This window comes from Pleuronectes platessa, chromosome 18, assembly GCF_947347685.1.
Source record: "Pleuronectes platessa chromosome 18, fPlePla1.1, whole genome shotgun sequence".
Lineage (NCBI taxonomy): Eukaryota > Metazoa > Chordata > Actinopteri > Pleuronectiformes > Pleuronectidae > Pleuronectes > Pleuronectes platessa.
The window spans coordinates 22,980,339-22,998,742 of NC_070643.1; the positions used below are offsets into that span (position 1 = coordinate 22,980,339).

General features: G+C 44.1%; 3 protein-coding genes across 3 annotated transcripts in view; all 3 read right to left on the reverse strand.

Moving 5' to 3' along the window:
• Positions 1-162: 162 nt before the first annotated feature.
• On the reverse strand, positions 163-8,654 carry rfx5 (regulatory factor X, 5). Its single transcript, XM_053447345.1, has 10 exons — positions 8,518-8,654; positions 7,481-7,514; positions 7,308-7,390; positions 7,094-7,216; positions 6,079-6,198; positions 5,779-5,854; positions 5,374-5,572; positions 5,212-5,294; positions 5,002-5,136; positions 163-4,914 (listed from the first exon to the last, which is right to left on the reverse strand). Exons 1-10 carry the CDS (start codon positions 8,637-8,639, stop codon positions 3,775-3,777), a joined length of 2,115 nt encoding a protein of 704 aa, XP_053303320.1. The 5' UTR covers positions 8,640-8,654; the 3' UTR covers positions 163-3,774.
• Positions 8,655-12,212: 3,558 nt separating this feature from the next.
• On the reverse strand, positions 12,213-15,421 carry psmb4 (proteasome 20S subunit beta 4). Its single transcript, XM_053447379.1, has 8 exons — positions 15,288-15,421; positions 14,708-14,834; positions 14,549-14,628; positions 13,418-13,564; positions 13,249-13,330; positions 12,957-13,073; positions 12,732-12,820; positions 12,213-12,321 (listed from the first exon to the last, which is right to left on the reverse strand). The coding sequence occupies exons 1-8, from the start codon at positions 15,404-15,406 to the stop codon at positions 12,309-12,311; spliced, it is 774 nt and encodes a 257-aa protein (XP_053303354.1). The 5' UTR covers positions 15,407-15,421; the 3' UTR covers positions 12,213-12,308.
• Positions 15,422-17,945: 2,524 nt separating this feature from the next.
• LOC128462097 (saxitoxin and tetrodotoxin-binding protein 1) overlaps positions 17,946-18,404 on the reverse strand; it is a 2,030-nt gene continuing 1,571 nt past the window's right edge. The window contains exons 5-6 of the mRNA XM_053447381.1: positions 18,322-18,404; positions 17,946-18,196 (exon numbers count right to left, since the gene is read on the reverse strand). The exon at positions 18,322-18,404 is cut by the window's right edge and continues 37 nt beyond it. Of these exons, the coding sequence (XP_053303356.1) occupies positions 18,150-18,196; positions 18,322-18,404 (130 nt within the window). The 3' untranslated portion in view covers positions 17,946-18,149. The remainder of the gene's footprint in view (positions 18,197-18,321) is intronic.

The window sequence follows — 18,404 nt, forward strand, 5'->3', positions numbered from 1 at the left end:
ATCTATAAATAGAGCTCAGCTGTTTTTCACATTTTAATTCCTTTGTCCTCAGTAGCTCAATTATTAGCACCAGGCCTTTATTTTGAAGTCAGAAATGCACCGTTTCCGGTTGCTGGTGCTATAAAAATAAAATTGAATTCCATTATTTCCACATCAAAGAACAAATGGGCAAAGGTTCATTTTATTTTTCACATGTGGACAAATGTTGACCTTTGACCTTCAAACTTTCATTTCAGGGATAAAGTGCAAAAGAAAAAGAAAAGCCAGCAGGTTAAAAACAGACATTTTAAAAGAATAAAAATACAAAACCCGACAGTCACAGAAACCATGCAACAAACTCGTCATAGCAACAGTAAGAATCATAATAAGATCTGCACATCGACAAACTGTACAACTTTGAAAGAGACAACAGGAAGTTAAAACAACAGAAAGAGAAACAAACTTTAGTTACAGCACTGATGATTGAAATGTATCTGCACGAAGCTCCAAGCGATGAGGGAAACAGAGACAGAGCTCCTTCTGCTGTTCACATACATTTATATTTTAAATGAATTCAAATGAGCTCAAGAAAATAATTTCAGAATAAAACTCTGACTGTTTCGTTGGACCGGGAAAAGCTCATCGTCACTAAAACCAAAGATGCACCTTCACCGACTCTTTTATCTTCTGATTCAAACTGGGGATATATTTATCAAAAGTGTCTTTGGATCAAGTTTCTTTTCTGAAAACGTTTGTCTCTCCTCTAATATGTTAACGTCACCTCAGGGTCGTTCAGGTCACATGGTTTGAAAAAACAAACAAAACAAAAAGCAACTCGATAAACTGAACCTTGACGACTGTCACATGACTGACAAGCAACCTGGACGGCCCAATGAGAGCAACAGTCAGAGAACTTGAGATTAAATTTGTCATATTAAATTGCTTTTATTATTTAACTCAATTTGGAATTCAAACACAAAGATCATAACAGATCTGAAACCTCGTTCAAAATTGAAATCAGCTTTGAATAAATTCGTCACAGGAAACTGAATGAAAATATTCTCAGTGCAAAACCTTTGATGGCTCTTGAAGTGAAGGTGAACAAACATTTAACTTAAAACCTTAATAAAAATAAAATTAGATAAAAAAGCAAAATTACAAATTAAAAAATGATGCATCAGACAGGAAGTGACATCAGAGGATGTTGTGCGGTTGAGTCTGATCCTTTAAAGTCAACGCGCTGATACCCGAATCCCGATCGTTTAATCTTTGATTCTCTGACCCGTTTCTTTTTGAGCTCCACGGCTCCACAGTGAACGATTCACACAAACATCTCATACAAACAACCTGGTTGCACTTTGCATCTTCACCACTGGATGTCACTAAATCTAACACAGAAAGTTTTAGGGCTGAACCACAAACTGTAAAGATGGAGGACATGACAGCTTTTTAAAAAGTGAAGCCAAATCATCGACTGACACATCTTGATTGACAGCTGAGACTGACTCCTGATTGGTTGATAGTGTATATGGGTGGGGCCTCGATACCACACCTCCACTCCACGGTCCCTTCTGTGCCGTCTGGGACTGTAAACGACGTCATCACCACAAGATGGCAGCGTTTACATCGAAGATATTTTAGCTTCTTTTCTGGAGGAGGTGGAGACGAGTCATTGTCTGTTTCTACAGCCAAGAGTCAGAGTCATGTGACGGAGTTCACGCCTCCGTGTCATCCAGTTACTGAACTTTACAATGACAGGAAATATTTTCCTCTTTATTCCATCTGTTTTAATTTTAATATAAAATAAAGAGTCTGCTGCTCGGTGACAGCATCATGACCTTCTCTTGTTTTCACAGTGCAACTTTCCTCATCTCTGTTCGAGGCTCAAAGACAAACTCAGACGTTTTCCACCTGGTGCCGATATTCACTCACTTCCCGTCAAACTTTTTTATTTTTGTTATGATTTTTTTTTTAATTATGATTATTGGTGGCGCTGCAGCCGTTAGCATGTGAGCTAAACTTTGCTCAGTTCATGGCACTAAACCTCATTTTCATATCATGCAAAAAGGATTTAAAGTCTTTTCACTTTAACTGCCCTGAAGCTCTCAATGTCACAGGACGGAGGGAAACACACAAACACACAAACACACACACAGCAGCTGTATTAACACCTCGTTGTGCGAGTGTTCACAAAAACATTTTGTTCTTTGTTGTGTTTACAGGATGAGAAAAGTGTAGGGATGGCGGTGCGAAACAAACTCCTCCCGACTCCAGAGAAGAAGAAGAGCAGGAACACGTTCGTTTCTAAATCAACGCAGGATTTTATTCTGAAATTAACAATAATTTAAAGATCCTGCTTTAGGAAATTTTTTTCCAGAACTAAAACGATCAATCAACATTAAATTAACGAGACAGTTTTAAAAATAAATTATTTTAGTTCATTTTGAAGCGAAAATAGTTTTTCGCCATTTTCTTATAATTCAAACTTTGAATTTATCCGAATAATAAACTACTGAGATCAACATGAATCTGTATTAAAACAATAAACAGAGACCGTAACCCTTAATTTACTGATAATCGATCAGTTTGAAGTTTCTTTAAGTTGCTCAGGTTGACTTTTAATGAAATTATTTAAAACAGAAAAAAAAGTTTCCGTAGTAAAAGTACGATTTCATTCCATCGCGTTTTTCAACACTGGTTAGCTGCTCTGCGATCCCAAAGCTTTCCACTGCCTCAGAGCGACCTCTGCTGGAGGAGCGGTGCTATTAAGTGCTAATGTCGAACATTGTTGGAGATTAAAAAATGTAACAATAAAACAGAAAACTAAAATACTCAGTTTACATCCAATAAACTTCAAAACTTAAATCTGAGACCGTGGAATTTTATATAATGAATTAAAAAAAGTCGGTGATTCAAATGATCCTTAGCCCGACCAATCCCAGACGAGTGTAAAACACACCTCCACATTAATGTAAAAACGTGGCGACTGTTTGTTTTAAATATATTTAAAATAAATAATTTCCTTGAACAAATTAAATGTTATGAAATCAAAGCGCCCCCCCCAAAAAGGTCACATTCACTCAAACCTCCAACTTTTCTGCTGCTGCACGTTTTTCATCCTTTCATCTTCACGTCTTCACGTCCTCTCGTCTTCACGTCCTCTCGTCTTCACGTCCTCTCATCTTCTCGTCCTCCAGCGTCCATCCATTCACTCTACGTGTACAAACACCTTTTATTGCCCTGAGACATTAGAGGAACTCTGCAGCTGAGAACGTCTCAAACATCAAATGAACTGAGCTGAATGTCCAGTTCATTTCTAACCCGTAGTTACTACTGCAGCTCACCGGCGCCACCTAGAGGCGAACTCAATACTGAACACACGTCTCATCTGTGCTTCTTTTCTGTTCTTTAAATCCATTGATCTGAAGCAGACGGCCTCAACCAGGAGGTTTAGAGAATGAGGAGGCAGGGAGGAAGAAAACAAACACACACACACACACACACACACACACACACACACACACACACACACACACACACACACACACACACACACACACACACACACACACACACACACACACACACACACACACACACACAGTATCACAGGTTTCTAACAGCATATGTTTACAGTGCAATGGAAACAAAGTGTGTTGGCTTCATCTATCCTCATTGGCTCTCTGCTGTCGCCAATCTGGGATTTCCACCAATAAGGAGCAGGAGAGGTCAGGGGGCAGAGTTGCAGGTGAGGTAAAGCGTAGTGAGAGCTGTTAAAAAGAAAAGAGGGAGGGGCTAATGTCCCTCTCTCTTTGAGGAGGTGCTGCTCTCTCGTCGCCCCCCCTCCTCTTCCTGGCCCCTCCCCCCCATGGAGGAGGAGATAGACGGCGAGGGGGCGGGAGCAGCAGAGGAGGAGGAGCTGGGAAGAGGCAACGGAGGGTTGACGTGCAGCTCCACCGGTGTCAACATTATTTCGACCTCCCCCCGCGCCTCGTGTAGCAAGGGCAAGGGAAGGGGAGGAGGGGGGGGGAGGTGGGCCACGGGGACAGAAGCGCTGCTCTTGTTATTGCTTGGTCTTGGAGCCTTCTGGATGACCTCCACCATCGGCGTCCGTCCTGATGCCGCCAGCTCCCAGCTGGGCTTCCCTGGAGCCTGGAGCAGCAGCAGCGGTCGACAGTGGCGTTCCGGCTCAGACCCCCCCCGCGGCTGACACTGTATCACCACGTCGCGCTGCTCCGACAGCGCCGGCAGCTGACTCAGAACCAGGCCGGGCTGGTCCTGGATCACCAGCTCCAGTACTGGCTGTGAGGAGCAGGAGGACGAGGAAGAGCATGCTTTCTGGATGACACCACCGGTCAGGGAGGTGATGATGGGAGGGTGGGAAGGAGGTGCATGGAGTGGGGGCTGAGGAGGAAGAACAGAAGGAGGCTGAGGAAGCAGCGCGTCCTCTGGCCTCGGTTTCCTTGGTCGGCCACGTTTCCGTTTCACTGGATGAGTGTTGGCAGCAGAGCCACCACACATGCCTGGTGCACCAGCTGACGTCCCCACCTCCAGGGGGCGCTTGGTGACATTCCCTCGAGCCTTCTGGACCACAGAGGTGGGGGCTGCTGGGCTGTTTTGCGGGTGAGAAGGAGGCAGAGGTGGGGGGGGCGGGGCGACCTTCTCTCTCTCGTAGGACAGGCAGCCCTGAGGCAAGATCATCACCGGGACAGGGCCGCCTTGCTGCTGGGGCAACGTTGCCATGGCAATGACCTTCACCCCAACCCCGCTGGCAGCAGCGGCAGCAGCCGGACCTCCAGGTCCAGACACCCCCCCGACACCTGAGGCGTCCTTGGGCGCCAGAGAGGGCGGAGACGAGCGGACAGAGAGCTGGGTTTTATCGGGGATTGAGCTACGGGGGAGGATTCTGGGTAACTGCTTCATGAACGCCTCCACCTGCAAAATCAATCAATTTGTTAACTTCATCAATTGGTTTGACACACGGTCGGACAGAGGTGCAGGTATATGGAGGTGTTGACGTACCGCAGGGCGCAGAGAGGAAGAAGAGGAGGAGGAGGAGGAGGAGGGAGGGGGCGGAGCATCCAGGGAGGAGGGCTTGGTGGCGGATGATTTGTCTCCAGACGGCAGCTTCAGTGAGGACGGGTCTCCAGGCTCCCTCTGCGTTTAGACAGGAAGTGGTGAGCGGCAGAGACAGCGACTGAACAGTGACTGAACAGAAACACGTGAGAGCACCTTCTGATCTGCGGCTCCCTCGGAATCAGCTTTCGAAACAACCGGAGCTTTCTTGATGACCTTGTGGGGTTTGGCTGGACCTCCTGCCGACAGACACACGAGCTGATCAGGACAGATGGTCAACCTGAAAACATGAAGAGACGTGGACTCTGTCCAACTGACCTGCGAGCGCTGCAGAAGTGACCAGCTCAGCCTGGCTGCAGCGAGGGTTTACAATGTGCTCCTGGATCAGGTAACGAGCAATCTCCACCACCGTGTCGAAGGAACGCTTCAGGATCTTCTGAGCCCAATCACAGATCAGCTCACATGCCGCCTCTGTCACTTCCTGCTTGTAGGTCTGAACCAGCTCCGTCAGCTCCGCCTGGGGAGGAAGAGGAAGGAGCGTAAAACATATCAAAAGAATATCAACACATCATTCAAACCGCGAGGATGTCCACGCACAACTGGCCTATACTCCAGTAGGTGGCACTGTGACTCTCACTGAGTATCGTCCTGTAGAAATCTTTAGGTCAGAAATCCAACATGTGAAGTCTGGGGAACAGTGTGTGTGAGACAGTGTGTGTGTACCGGGTCGTTCTTCAGATCCAGGTTCGGCAGCAGAGGCATGTTGAGCACCGTCTTCCTCCTGATGCCGCTGTAACAGTATGTATGAGCCAGGCAGGTCAGGGAATTCAACCAGCAACCCTCACACAGTCAGACCTCATCACAGTTTGTTGTCTGTTAAATGCTGAGTCACGATCACAGTAAAGCTCCTCAACCAGCCCATAATATATCTTTACTGTGACATCACTGTTACATCACTGTACGTCTGTTACATCACTGTGACATCACTGTGACATCACTGTGCCCCTCAGGCAGCAGGAAGGATATTTGGATTGTCCTCTGCCCCCGAGCCGTCGGGCCTTGATGTTGGGGAAAATGTCTCTGATGATCTTCCCGAAGTTGGCGGCGCTCAGAGGTCGATGCTGCAGGTTCTCACAGTATCTCCTGAAGAACAACAGAGGGGGAGGGGTCAAAGGTGTTGAGATATCTATGTTTTTTCTGTATCTTGTGATTATATTTTACCTATATCCTGTGAACAAATATTAGCTGTATAATCCATATAATCAATAATGCTACAACAGTTACTTTTAGTTAGAATGATGTATAATCTTTTTGACTCAGACGCAGGGTCAGGCCCAGAGCATGACCACAGAAAGAGCAGGTGTCAACCTGAATGTCAATCTGACCCAAAATACAATTCGGAGAAAAGTGTGTGATGGAAATTCATCTTGAGATTTGAAATAATGAAAGCACGGATGCTCAGAAAAGAGAGGACATGCCAGAACTAATACAATAAGGTGCTTCATGAAATATGGTGAGAAAAAGATATGAAATCCTCCGGAAAAGTATTATCTGCTGGGTCTCTCCACTGTGGCAGGCTCCCTGTTTGCCAAGGCCACAGTGGTGGGACACCTGGTCAGTTGAAAGTGATGTGCTTGCAAAAAACTGCACTTTGAGGAAACAGTGTACATCTGGCCAATGGCTGAATTCCCTCAGGGAAAAAGAACCGCCTCTGTGCCCACCCTGTGTCTGATTATATATACTGTGGACTTAGGATTGAACGGGGCTTCTTCTCGACATGATCCACTGAACCTGGTGACGTGTCCGGCAGAACCCCAGAGACTCTCTGTAAGTATTTCAGTGAATACAATAAATGTTCAATTTCCAGAACTTCATGTATAAGTGTCTAATTATTCCTTCTCAAATCCTGGATCAACAAACACGCTTGTCCAATCGCCGGAGGCGAGTTCAAGTTTAAAAGCCTGGCGACGACAAAGGTCACATGCCGAATCAACAACTTGAGAAAATCGACTCTGTGCGTTGGCTTGTGTTGTCTGACCTGTACGTCTCGTAGACGTCCTGTTTGGGCAGGCAGGTGTCCGAGTGCTCCTCCAGGTGACTGCGGATCCAGTTACAGGTGTGAAGCTGGTCGGCTGTGTTGAACGAGCTGGAGTCCCCGACACTACACAAACACACAGACACACACAACACAACGTAACACCTCTGTTTTCCTGTGGGACTATGCTTAGCGAACGACACTGGGCAGCACTGACCTCTTGTCTCCGGAGCCGGGTCCCGAGGGCAACTGGAGGTACAGGTACAGCTTGTCATTGTCGGAGAAACGCTGGACGTCTTGCTGTTGAAGAAAAACAGAGAAACAGAAACAGCTGAGGTGACGTCCACGATTCTTTCAACACAACATGAGAACTGTGGCTTTGGTTCTTACCAGGATCTGATCCACTTTGGTCTGAACGCTCTTTCTGGGAGACAGAGAAAACACAGATCACGCACAGATCACACACACACTGATCACACACACACTGATGACACACACACTGATCACACACAGATCACACAAACACTGATCACACACACACAGATCACACACACACTGATCACACACACACTGATCACACACAGATCACACAAACACTGATCACACACACAGATCACACACACACTGATCACACACACACTGATCACACACACACAGATCACACACACACTGATCACACACACACTGATCCCACACACACTGATCACACAAACACTGATCACACACACACAGATCACACACACACAGATCACACACACACTGATCACACACACACACTGATCACACAAACACTGATCACACACACACAGATCACACACACACTGATCACACACACACTGATCACACACACACTGATCACACACAGATCACACAAACACTGATCACACACACACACTGATCACACACACACTGATCACACACAGATCACACAAACACTGATCACACACACACTGATCACACACACACTGATCACACAAACACTGATCACACACACACTGATCACACACACACTGATCACACACACACTGATCACACACACACTGATCACACACACACTGATCACAGCAGGTTAAAGGTTGTGATTGAGGAGCAGATTTAAAGTTGTGTGTTTTTATATCACACTGAGGAGCAAAATCCACAGAATAACCCTTTAATCAACTTTAGTGTCAGAATTATAGAACTTGACTAAAGATGGATGACATAATGGCTCCCAAGGTGAAGCCAAATCCTCTGGATCGCCCCCTGGTGGCTGGTTCAAATACCCGCCTCATCATTAACCTAACCCTTTATGTCTGAGCGCTGGGAGGATGTAGAGACAGGTCGTTCATCTTTATTTACAGTCACTGATCTGAACTCAATCAGCAAGAAGTGAGTGACATTACTGTCATGTGATCATCAGTGAGTAGATCAGAGCAGAGTTGACTTACGAGATGTTGTTTTTCAGTCTCTGCTGCAACATGCTGGGCTCCGTGTCGCCCTCCCCCGCCTCCAGACCGCCATCCCCCCGCCGGGAGGCTTCGGCCCGCCGGGGCCGGTGGTCCTCCGACATCTGGACCAGCTAACCGGTGCGGAGAACCAACATCTGGAGAGAGACAGAAAAACCAACACACATTACATATTTAGAACTCCAACCTGTATTTACTGACGTGGTTGAAGCTCTGGAACCGGAGTAACTGACCCTTGAGTCTAGAACAACAGACACTAGTCCATGATTCATTTCAACCCATTCAACAATAACACACAAACAAACACGTGTGACATAAACAACACATGGAACATACATCCCGACAGTTGTTCCTGGAGGCCGGTCTTATTGCGACACGTTGACAGCTGTCAATCACAAAGATGAAAGATCCCCACACTGTATTTGTTTTATATGATTGTACTTTAAATGGGTGGCTATTGATCAATGAACATGAATAAGTATTAAGATTTTATTATCTTAATTAAAGTGGGTTAGGTTAGTATTTTCTAATCCTGAGACCCCTGGTGTGTTTCGATCTGATTGGTCAACATGTTTTAACAATAATGCCCAGCACTGAACCATCTATAGATTATATAGATTATATATATCTATATAATCTACTGTATATTACTGAACAGACTCAGAGCTCCCACCTCTGTTTGAACAGCTTAAAGTCACTAAGGTAAGTTCACACACATTCATCAATCTGAACCAAATCACACACTGAGATAGTTCTCATCTTGAATTGTTCTGAGTAACAACAACGTTAAAGATTCAATATTCCTCAATCTGAGTTCATCTCTGAGTCAAAATACATCCTTCACCAGGTTTACTGGCTCCTCCTGACTAACTACCTAGCTACATATCTGACTAACTACCTACCTGACTGACTAACTACATACCTAACTAGCAACATACCTGACTAACTACCTACCTGACTGACTAACTACATACCTAACTAGCTACATACCTGACTAACTACCTACCTGACTAACTAACTTCCTACCTTACTGTCTGACTAACTAGCTAACTAACTGACTGACTAACTAACTAACTTCCTACCTACCTAACTTCCTACCTACCTGACTAACTAGCTAACTAACTGACTGACTAACTACCTAACTAACTTCCTACCTGTCTGACTAACTAGCTAGCTAACTGACTGACTAACTACCTAACTAACGTCCTACCGACCTAACTTTCTACCTACCTGACTGACTAACTAGCTAACTGACTGACTAGCTAACTAACTAGCTAACTGACTGACTAACTACCTAACTAACGTCCTACCTACCTAACTTCCTACCTACCTGACTGACTAACTAACTAACTGACTGACTAGCTAACTAACTGACTGACTAACTACGTACCTACCTAACTTCCTACCTACCTGACTAACTAGCTAACTAACTGACTAACTAGCTAACTAACTAACTGACTGACTAACTAGCTAACTAACTAACTGACTAACTACGTACCTACCTAACTAACTTCCTACCTACCTGACTAACTAGCTAACTAACTGACTGACTAACTAGCTAACTAACTAACTGACTGACTAACTAGCTAACTAACTGACTGACTAACTAGCTAACTAACTAACTGACTGACGGACTGACTAGCTAACTAACTAACTAACTGACTGACTAACTACGTACCTACCTAACTAACCTTCTACCTACCTGACTAACTAGCTAACTAACTGACTGACTAACTAGCTAACTAACTAACTGACTGACTAACTAGCTAACTAACTGACTGACTGACTAACTAGCTAACTAACTAACTGACTGACTAACTAGCTAACTAACTAACTAACTAACTAACTTCCTACCTACCTGACTAACTAGCTAACTAACTGACTGACTGATTAACTAGCTAACTAACTGACTGACTAACTAGCTAACTAACTAACTGACTGACTAACTAACTGACTGACTGACTGACTAACTAACTAACTAACTGACTGACTGACTAACTAGCTAACTAACTAACTGACTGACTGACTGACTAACTAACTAACTAACTAACTGACTGACTGACCTCCCTCCCCTGTAGAGGTACCTAGTCAGGGGCCTCTTTCTGGTTGGGGCTCCTGTATAAGATAGTTTAAGGGCCGATGATCTATTTGAGTAGATTTACTAACCAAGTAAAACAGAATTAATCCGTCGGTTACAAGTTGTCACGTTGTGAATGTAAGAATGTGTGTCAGATGAACCGGGGCTGAACCGGGACTCTGTGTGTCGGTTGACCGCAGACAGACACCCTGAGCGCCGGGTCTCTCCCGCCGCCGTCCCGGTGCAGGAGCAGATGTCCCGGAGCCTCACATGGTTCAGAGGGTTCGGGTGACCCCGCTGAAGCAGGCCCTGTGGCTGCCGGGTAGCGACACATGGCGGCTGTCCCGGTGCCGTTAAACGTTCCCGGTTCCCGCGGTAGCGGGAGGCGTGTTCGAGGGGAGCCGGACACAGCCCGCTACCGGCTCCACTCACTGCTGCCGTTACCCGGAGATGTGAACGCGTCAGTGGCTGAGCTGTGGCCGCGGGGCCGGTGTGTGTCCGGTGTGTGTCTCCAGCGCCGGTGGTCATGTGTCTGACATTCACTATGAACACACCGACACAGCAACATGTCGGAGCCCCGCGAACAGACCACACACACCCGCAGCACGAGCTCCACACACACCGGCACCGCGACAGGTCAGCGGGCGTCAACACGCGCAGACCAGCCCGCGGGTCCGAGACGGACAGAACCGGTTCTACCGGAGAACTCGTAAACTCGACTGTTTACCGGGAGGCTAGAAGCTAGCTGCTAACCCGAGATGCTAGTGGACTAGCCTAGCTGCTGGCTCTGTCCTAGCATTAGCATTAGCATGAGCTGTAACACATGTTCACCTGTTTTCAGACGCGTTTCAACACAAACAGCTGATCGATGGTGATCAGCTGATTAGAGTCATTATTTTAAAAAGAAAAACAAAGTACCTGACACAAGCTACTGCTAAAATCCCCTCTGGTCTTTTTGTGATTGGACGACTTCGTTATGTCTGCCTGACTACAAAGCCGACGTCTCTTCTGATTGGCGCGCTGTCACTAATTTACCCGGTTACCAAAAGCGGCTGGAATTCTATTTGTCGAGCAGAATCTTTTTTCTGACAGGGATTATTCTGATTGGACGCGTGATCCTGGTCTGCCCAGTTACAAAGCAGATGAGTAAATCTCGTGAAGTCTGCATAGCAACAGACTGTGGATTAACATTTAGTCGTGTTATCAAATGACAGACACACACAGTCCCAAAGGTTAAGCATTATTGGACCAAGTGGTCTTCTTACACATTTGGTCAATTACCACATTTCTACTTCATCTTAGTCTCTCCAGGGGAAATCTAACTATTTTCACTCGCCCTCTTTGTTAATTATAGTAGTTTTGAGAAATGATACATCAGTGACATCATAATGGATTTGTAAGGAACTGAACATTACTGACAAAGTAAAAGACTTTCAAACACTGATCCCACTTTTAAATGTTATTTTCCAGTGTATATAATATAGAATAATATAACTGTAAAAAATATAGGATATGGTTTGATGTGCATCACTTCCGTGGTTTTAACGTTTCAAGATGTGATCACATTCATGTGCTGAGAAGAAAAACCAGAAAAAAAACATTTCGCTTTATGACATTTATTTTCCATTATACAAAAGAGACACTGAACAACAACTGGGGAAGAGAGCAGAGAAGTATCTGGTCTTCATCATCGTCTTCATTCAAACCCGCTGCAGAGAAACAGAAACGGACGTTTGATATTCAGACTGTGACAAACATTTATCATCGGAATGATTATATATTATGGAGATATTTCATGACTTAACATCTTAACAGTTTGAATTGAGGGAAAACAATATTAAATTAAATTATAAAACATTCTATTTATTCCAAGCAACATAATAATTATTAGGTTAACAAGAGGCTCAAATGCCTTTACATTTTAATTTATACATTTTTCCAAAATCCTGGAAACACAAACGTTTTTTATTTACAATAAGAAAGTGAAAAAAGTCTAAATATCATTGGACTGAAAAAAGGATCAACTTAATCACATTTGTTTTTTGGGGCAAAAAATGATTCATTAGAAAACACTTGGGTTTGATGTATAGGATTCAACCTCCTTTGACCTTTGACCTACCTGACCAGGTGAGCGATGTCCCAGTTGGTTTCAGACGACAGAGGACCCACAATCTCCACGCCCTCTTCCGTTACTATGGCGATCTCATGCTAAAATAAACACAACAAATTATTCTTTATCTAGAAAAATTCTCTTTAGTAGATTAAAAAACTGCAGATATTGATGGTCTTTATATACAGTCACGGATTGCTTTTAGATATTATCTACAAATTGAAGTGAACTTACTTTGTTGTAGGAGCGAGCGTCTCTGTAGTAAAGAACTTTGAGGCAGCGCTCCAGCAGCTCCTGAGCCTCCTGCTTAGTGATCTCCACTTTATTCTCCACCACCTCCCTCATCAAAGGCTGCACACACACACACACACACACACACACACACACACACACACACACACACACACACACACACACACACACACACACACACACACACACACACACACACACACACACACACACAGTTAACATCAGGAGCCCTGCAGATGTTGCGGTGAAGTCGGTGCACATCTGTTTCTCTCACCTGAGCCAGGTACGCTCCAAAGCCTGTGGCCACCGTGGGAGCCTCATAGGCCACGCCCAGCTTGTCCACGTAGCCTAAGAAACTAGATAGAACAAAAATGGCTGACATGTTAATTGATGTACTCTTTAATTCTTCTAAGCACCAATTAATAGCCCCAGTCTGTCGCTACCTCTCTCCGTTGTAGAACCCTCCAATGACCACTGTGTTCCACAGAGGATTCATTTTGCTGCGGCGGTTGTACATGACTCTGGTCAACCACGAGTGAACCGCCTTCGGGCTGTAGCTGTGACCGTCGCCAAGCAGCTCCTCGTCGATCCTGTTACACACATCAATCAAGCACAGAGTTCTGACAACATTCATCAGTTAATACCAACACAGGCCCCCTGAGCTGAGGGCCCGAGTCAGAGCCTCTGTTTGAAGAGAGTGTTTCAGTCTCTCAGAGAAACAACAGACAAGTCATTCAGAGACTAGGCTCAATCCCATTTTGGCCCTTCCCCTTCATTTTGTGCGTTCAGGGGTAGACCGTCCCAATAGCTGTTGGGACAGAGGGGTGGGGTTCTATACTCAAACCCTCACTTCAAACGGACTGGTACCCAGAATGCCCTGCGAATCACCAGCAAGCTGGGACAGAGACCCACAAATGTAGTATTTTTCCATTAAGGAGCTTAAATTGCGATAATGATTGTTATAAGCCGAACCCTCCGGCAGGTTGCCTACAGACCACTGCTAGTACGTGAAATAACAAGCATCGAGCTTTTAGATTTCAAATGTTATTGATTCACATGCATTAGCACAGATGTTATTTGGATATTACAGGTTTGTCAACTTGGTAACTGTAAACAATGGCAATGTTTTTTTAAGATCTCAACAATCTTATAATAATGACATCCAGGCTAAACTGTCACGTCTGTTTCATTTTCTAACTTCATAGTGACACAAAAATATATTTTTTGGATCTAAAGTCCAAATGGAGGCAGAGACTTTTAAATGATGTATGACCTAATATAGACTGACCTTATTCTTTGGTTTATCCTAACCCTGGTCTGACTCTTCTTTGTTATACAGAGAAAGTTTAGTACCGGAACAAAGCACCGGGTACCAGTACCGAATTCCAGGCATCAGTTTAAATGTGAACCCATCACAAGGTAACATGTCCATATGTTTTCCACAATCAGACTTCAGCACCTGAACACAGGACTCTGGGCATGAGACCCGTGGAGCTCGTGGTGGGCGGTCGGGCCTGTTGACATTTTGAACTACAGGGAAACTAAACGTTCGAGCGGACACTGTGGCAGCTTACACCATCTGTTCGATGATCTGCTTGAGGTACTGGTAGTCGGCGTAGTCTCCGGAAGCTCCCAGGATCGTGTGGTTGTTCACCTGAAACACAAACTGCTGTTCACCTCTGTTCGGACACATCACATTCACATCTCCAGCTGGAGTCAGCAGCGAGCATCACCTTCATGAGGCGGGAGATGTTCCTGAATCGAGCCAGAGAACCGTACGAGCCCAGCATGTCCGCCGCGATCATGACGCCGCCGGTGAACTTCACGCCGAGCACCGACGTGCCGGTCACCATCGGGTTCCTGCGGAGAGACTTGTTCATTTAAACGTTCCGGGTTCGAACACACGACAAACGCATCTCAACCTTCTTGAGCATAATTTATATCAAATAAATATGAGACTTCATATATATTAGATTCCATGCGCATTATTTCAGTTTGAACCGCGATGCGCTGCAGTGACACAAGCTAACAGCTACAGGCTAACCGCTAACAGACTGCAGGATGTACAGGCTGGAAATCGTCGGGATCAATGTCAGTTATTGATTAAAAGGTTGAAATTACTTGTTTACGTTTGTTCTGACCATGAGAAACTTTTAAACTGTTGTAACCCGTCAGCTAGCTTAGCATCTGTTAGCATCTGTTAGCTCCTCGATGATACAGCAGAGCGGCGGAGCTCAAACCGAAAGCGGCAGCGGAACTCTGGGTAAGACTCTGGGTGAAGCTCGGAGGTTCTGAGAGACGGAGCGGACTCACAGTGTGTGTCTGACCGGCCCACATGCTGGAACCAGCCCGCTGCTTCCGTCGGGGAACGAGTAGAATTGTCCGGGCTTCGGTCCGTGCTCCCAGAAACTCAGCTTCAGACCGGACTCCATGTTGAAACTCTGGCGGAAGTGACGCCGCAGCGTCTTCCTAACCACATGGGGTTTACCGCCCCCTGCTGGTGATAATTAAAAGGGACACGAGTCCTCTTGTGACGTGTAAATAATCAGGGACGATATTTAAAGTGTATATAAAGATACATGTCCTTAAAATACATATTTAATGCACGAGTATTTTGTATTCGTATTTGAACATAAAGTTACAAAAAATGCACACTTCCTGTTTACAGGTTTTTGTGTTTGTTAAAGTAACAGAAACTACATCTAACTCTACAGTGTTTTAAACACATAACCTGAGTAACGTTAGCAGCTCTCACAGTTTATGTTAACTTTTTACTTTTAACCTGTTCAATTTTCATCGCTTGTGTACTGGGAAAATATATAAAGTGTTTCAGAGCAGTTGTATAACTTTACTTTATCATGCTGACAGATGTTTAACTTGTTAAACACGTGTTTTGTGACTTATTTTGGTCTTTTACACTGTTGTGCTGCAGAGTCTTTAATCTACAGGTGGTCATCTCCTCCAGCTCTGCTCTCAGGGTGTCACTGGGTGGAGGCTGTTTTGTGTTTAGTGAGAATTGTTCCTAAATAACTATAACCCAGATGTGATACAGATGTGATGCAGTTGTGATATAGATGTGATACAGATGTGACATAGATGTGATGCAGATGTGATGCAGATGTGATATAGATGTGATACAGATGTGACGTAGATGTGATATAGATGTGATGTAGATGTGATATAGATGGGATACAGATGTGATGTAGATGTGATGCAGATGTGATATAGATGTGATACAGATGTGATGCAGATGTGATATAGATGGGATGCAGATGTGATATAGATGTGATGCAGATGTGATACAGATGTGATGCAGATGTGATGTAGATGTGATGCAGATGTGATGTAGATGTTATACAGATGTGATGTAGATGTGATGTAGATGTGATGCAGATGTGATGTAGATGTGATGTAGATGTGATACAGATGTGATACAGATGTGATACAGATGTGATGTAGATGTGATGTAGATGTGATACAGATGTGATACAGATGTGATGTAGATGTGATGCAGATGTGATGTAGATGTTATACAGATGTGATGTAGATGTGATGTAGATGTGATATAGATGGGATATAGATGTGATGTAGATGTGATGCAGATGTGATGTAGATGTGATACAGATGTGATACAGATGTGATGTAGATGTGATGCAGATGTGATGTAGATGTTATACAGATGTGATGTAGATGTGATGTAGATGTGATATAGATGGGATATAGATGTGATGTAGATGTGATGCAGATGTGATATAGATGTGATACAGATGTGATGTAGATGTGATGCAGATGTGATGTAGATGTTATACAGATGTGATGTAGATGTGATGTAGATGTGATATAGATGGGATATAGATGTGATGTAGATGTGATGCAGATGTGATGTAGATGTGATGTAGATGTGATGCAGATGTGATGTAGATGTGATGTAGATGTGATACAGATGTGATACAGATGTGATGTAGATGTGATGTAGATGTGATACAGATGTGATACAGATGTGATGTAGATGTGATGCAGATGTGATGTAGATGTTATACAGATGTGATGCAGATGTGATGTAGATGTGATACAGATGTGATACAGATGTGATGTAGATGTGATGCAGATGTGATGTAGATGTGATACAGATGTGATGTAGATGTGATGCAGATGTGATGTAGATGTTATACAGATGTGATGTAGATGTGATGTAGATGTGATATAGATGGGATATAGATGTGATGTAGATGTGATGCAGATGTGATATAGATGTGATACAGATGTGATGTAGATGTGATGCAGATGTGATGCAGATGTGATGTAGATGTGATGCAGATGTGATGCAGATGTGATGTAGATGTGATACAGATGTGATGCAGATGTGATATAGATGTGATGCAGATGTGATGTAGATGTGATGCAGATGTTATCCAGATGGGATACAGATGTGACGTAGATGTGATGCAGATGTGATGCAGATGTGATGCAGATGTTATACAGATGTGATGCAGATGTGATGCAGATGTGATATAGATGTGATGCAGATGTTATACAGATGTGACGTAGATGTGATGCAGATGTTATACAGATGTGATGCAGATGTGATGCAGATGTGATGCAGATGTGATGTAGATGTGATGCAGATGTTATACAGATGTGACATAGATGTGATGCAGATGTTATACAGATGTGACGTAGATGTGATGCAGATGTTATACAGATGTGACGTAGATGTGATGCAGATGTTATACAGATGTGACGTAGATGTGATGCAGATGTTATACAGATGTTATACAGATGTGATGCAGATGTTATACAGATGTTATACAGATGTGATGCAGATGTTATACAGATGTGATGCAGATGTGATGCAGATGTTATACAGATGTGATGCAGATGTGATGCAGATGTTATACAGATGTGATGCAGATGTGAAGCTGATCAGAGCAAATGGTCAGACACTGAATATAAAAAACGTGAAACGTGGAGTTTAAAAGGTTTGTATGAATTTCTGTGGTTTATTCACACATGTTTTAATAATCAGAGCTACTGAACATCTGGATCTCACCACATTGGTGTCATGATGTTCCCATGTGTTTACATCATGTTGTGAAAAACACATTCATAGTTTGTGATTTGCTTTCATTTGATGATTCATGTCGACACTGGATGATTCAACAGATTGTTGTTCACTCAGGATTCAACCTTCAGCTCTCCAGAGGATTTCTTATGACAGAAATCTGACAGGACGGGGAAGAGAAGAAAGGATACTGAGCAACCACAACAACAACAACCACAATAATGATAACAACCATTATAACAACGATAACAATAGTAATAATAATAATATTAGTAATAATCAGACCTGTGACTCCGTCGTAGAAGAACTCTTTGTCGCCAGGGAATCCAAGACACTTGGCTCGTTTCTTGTGTTCAGTGTGAGAAGCT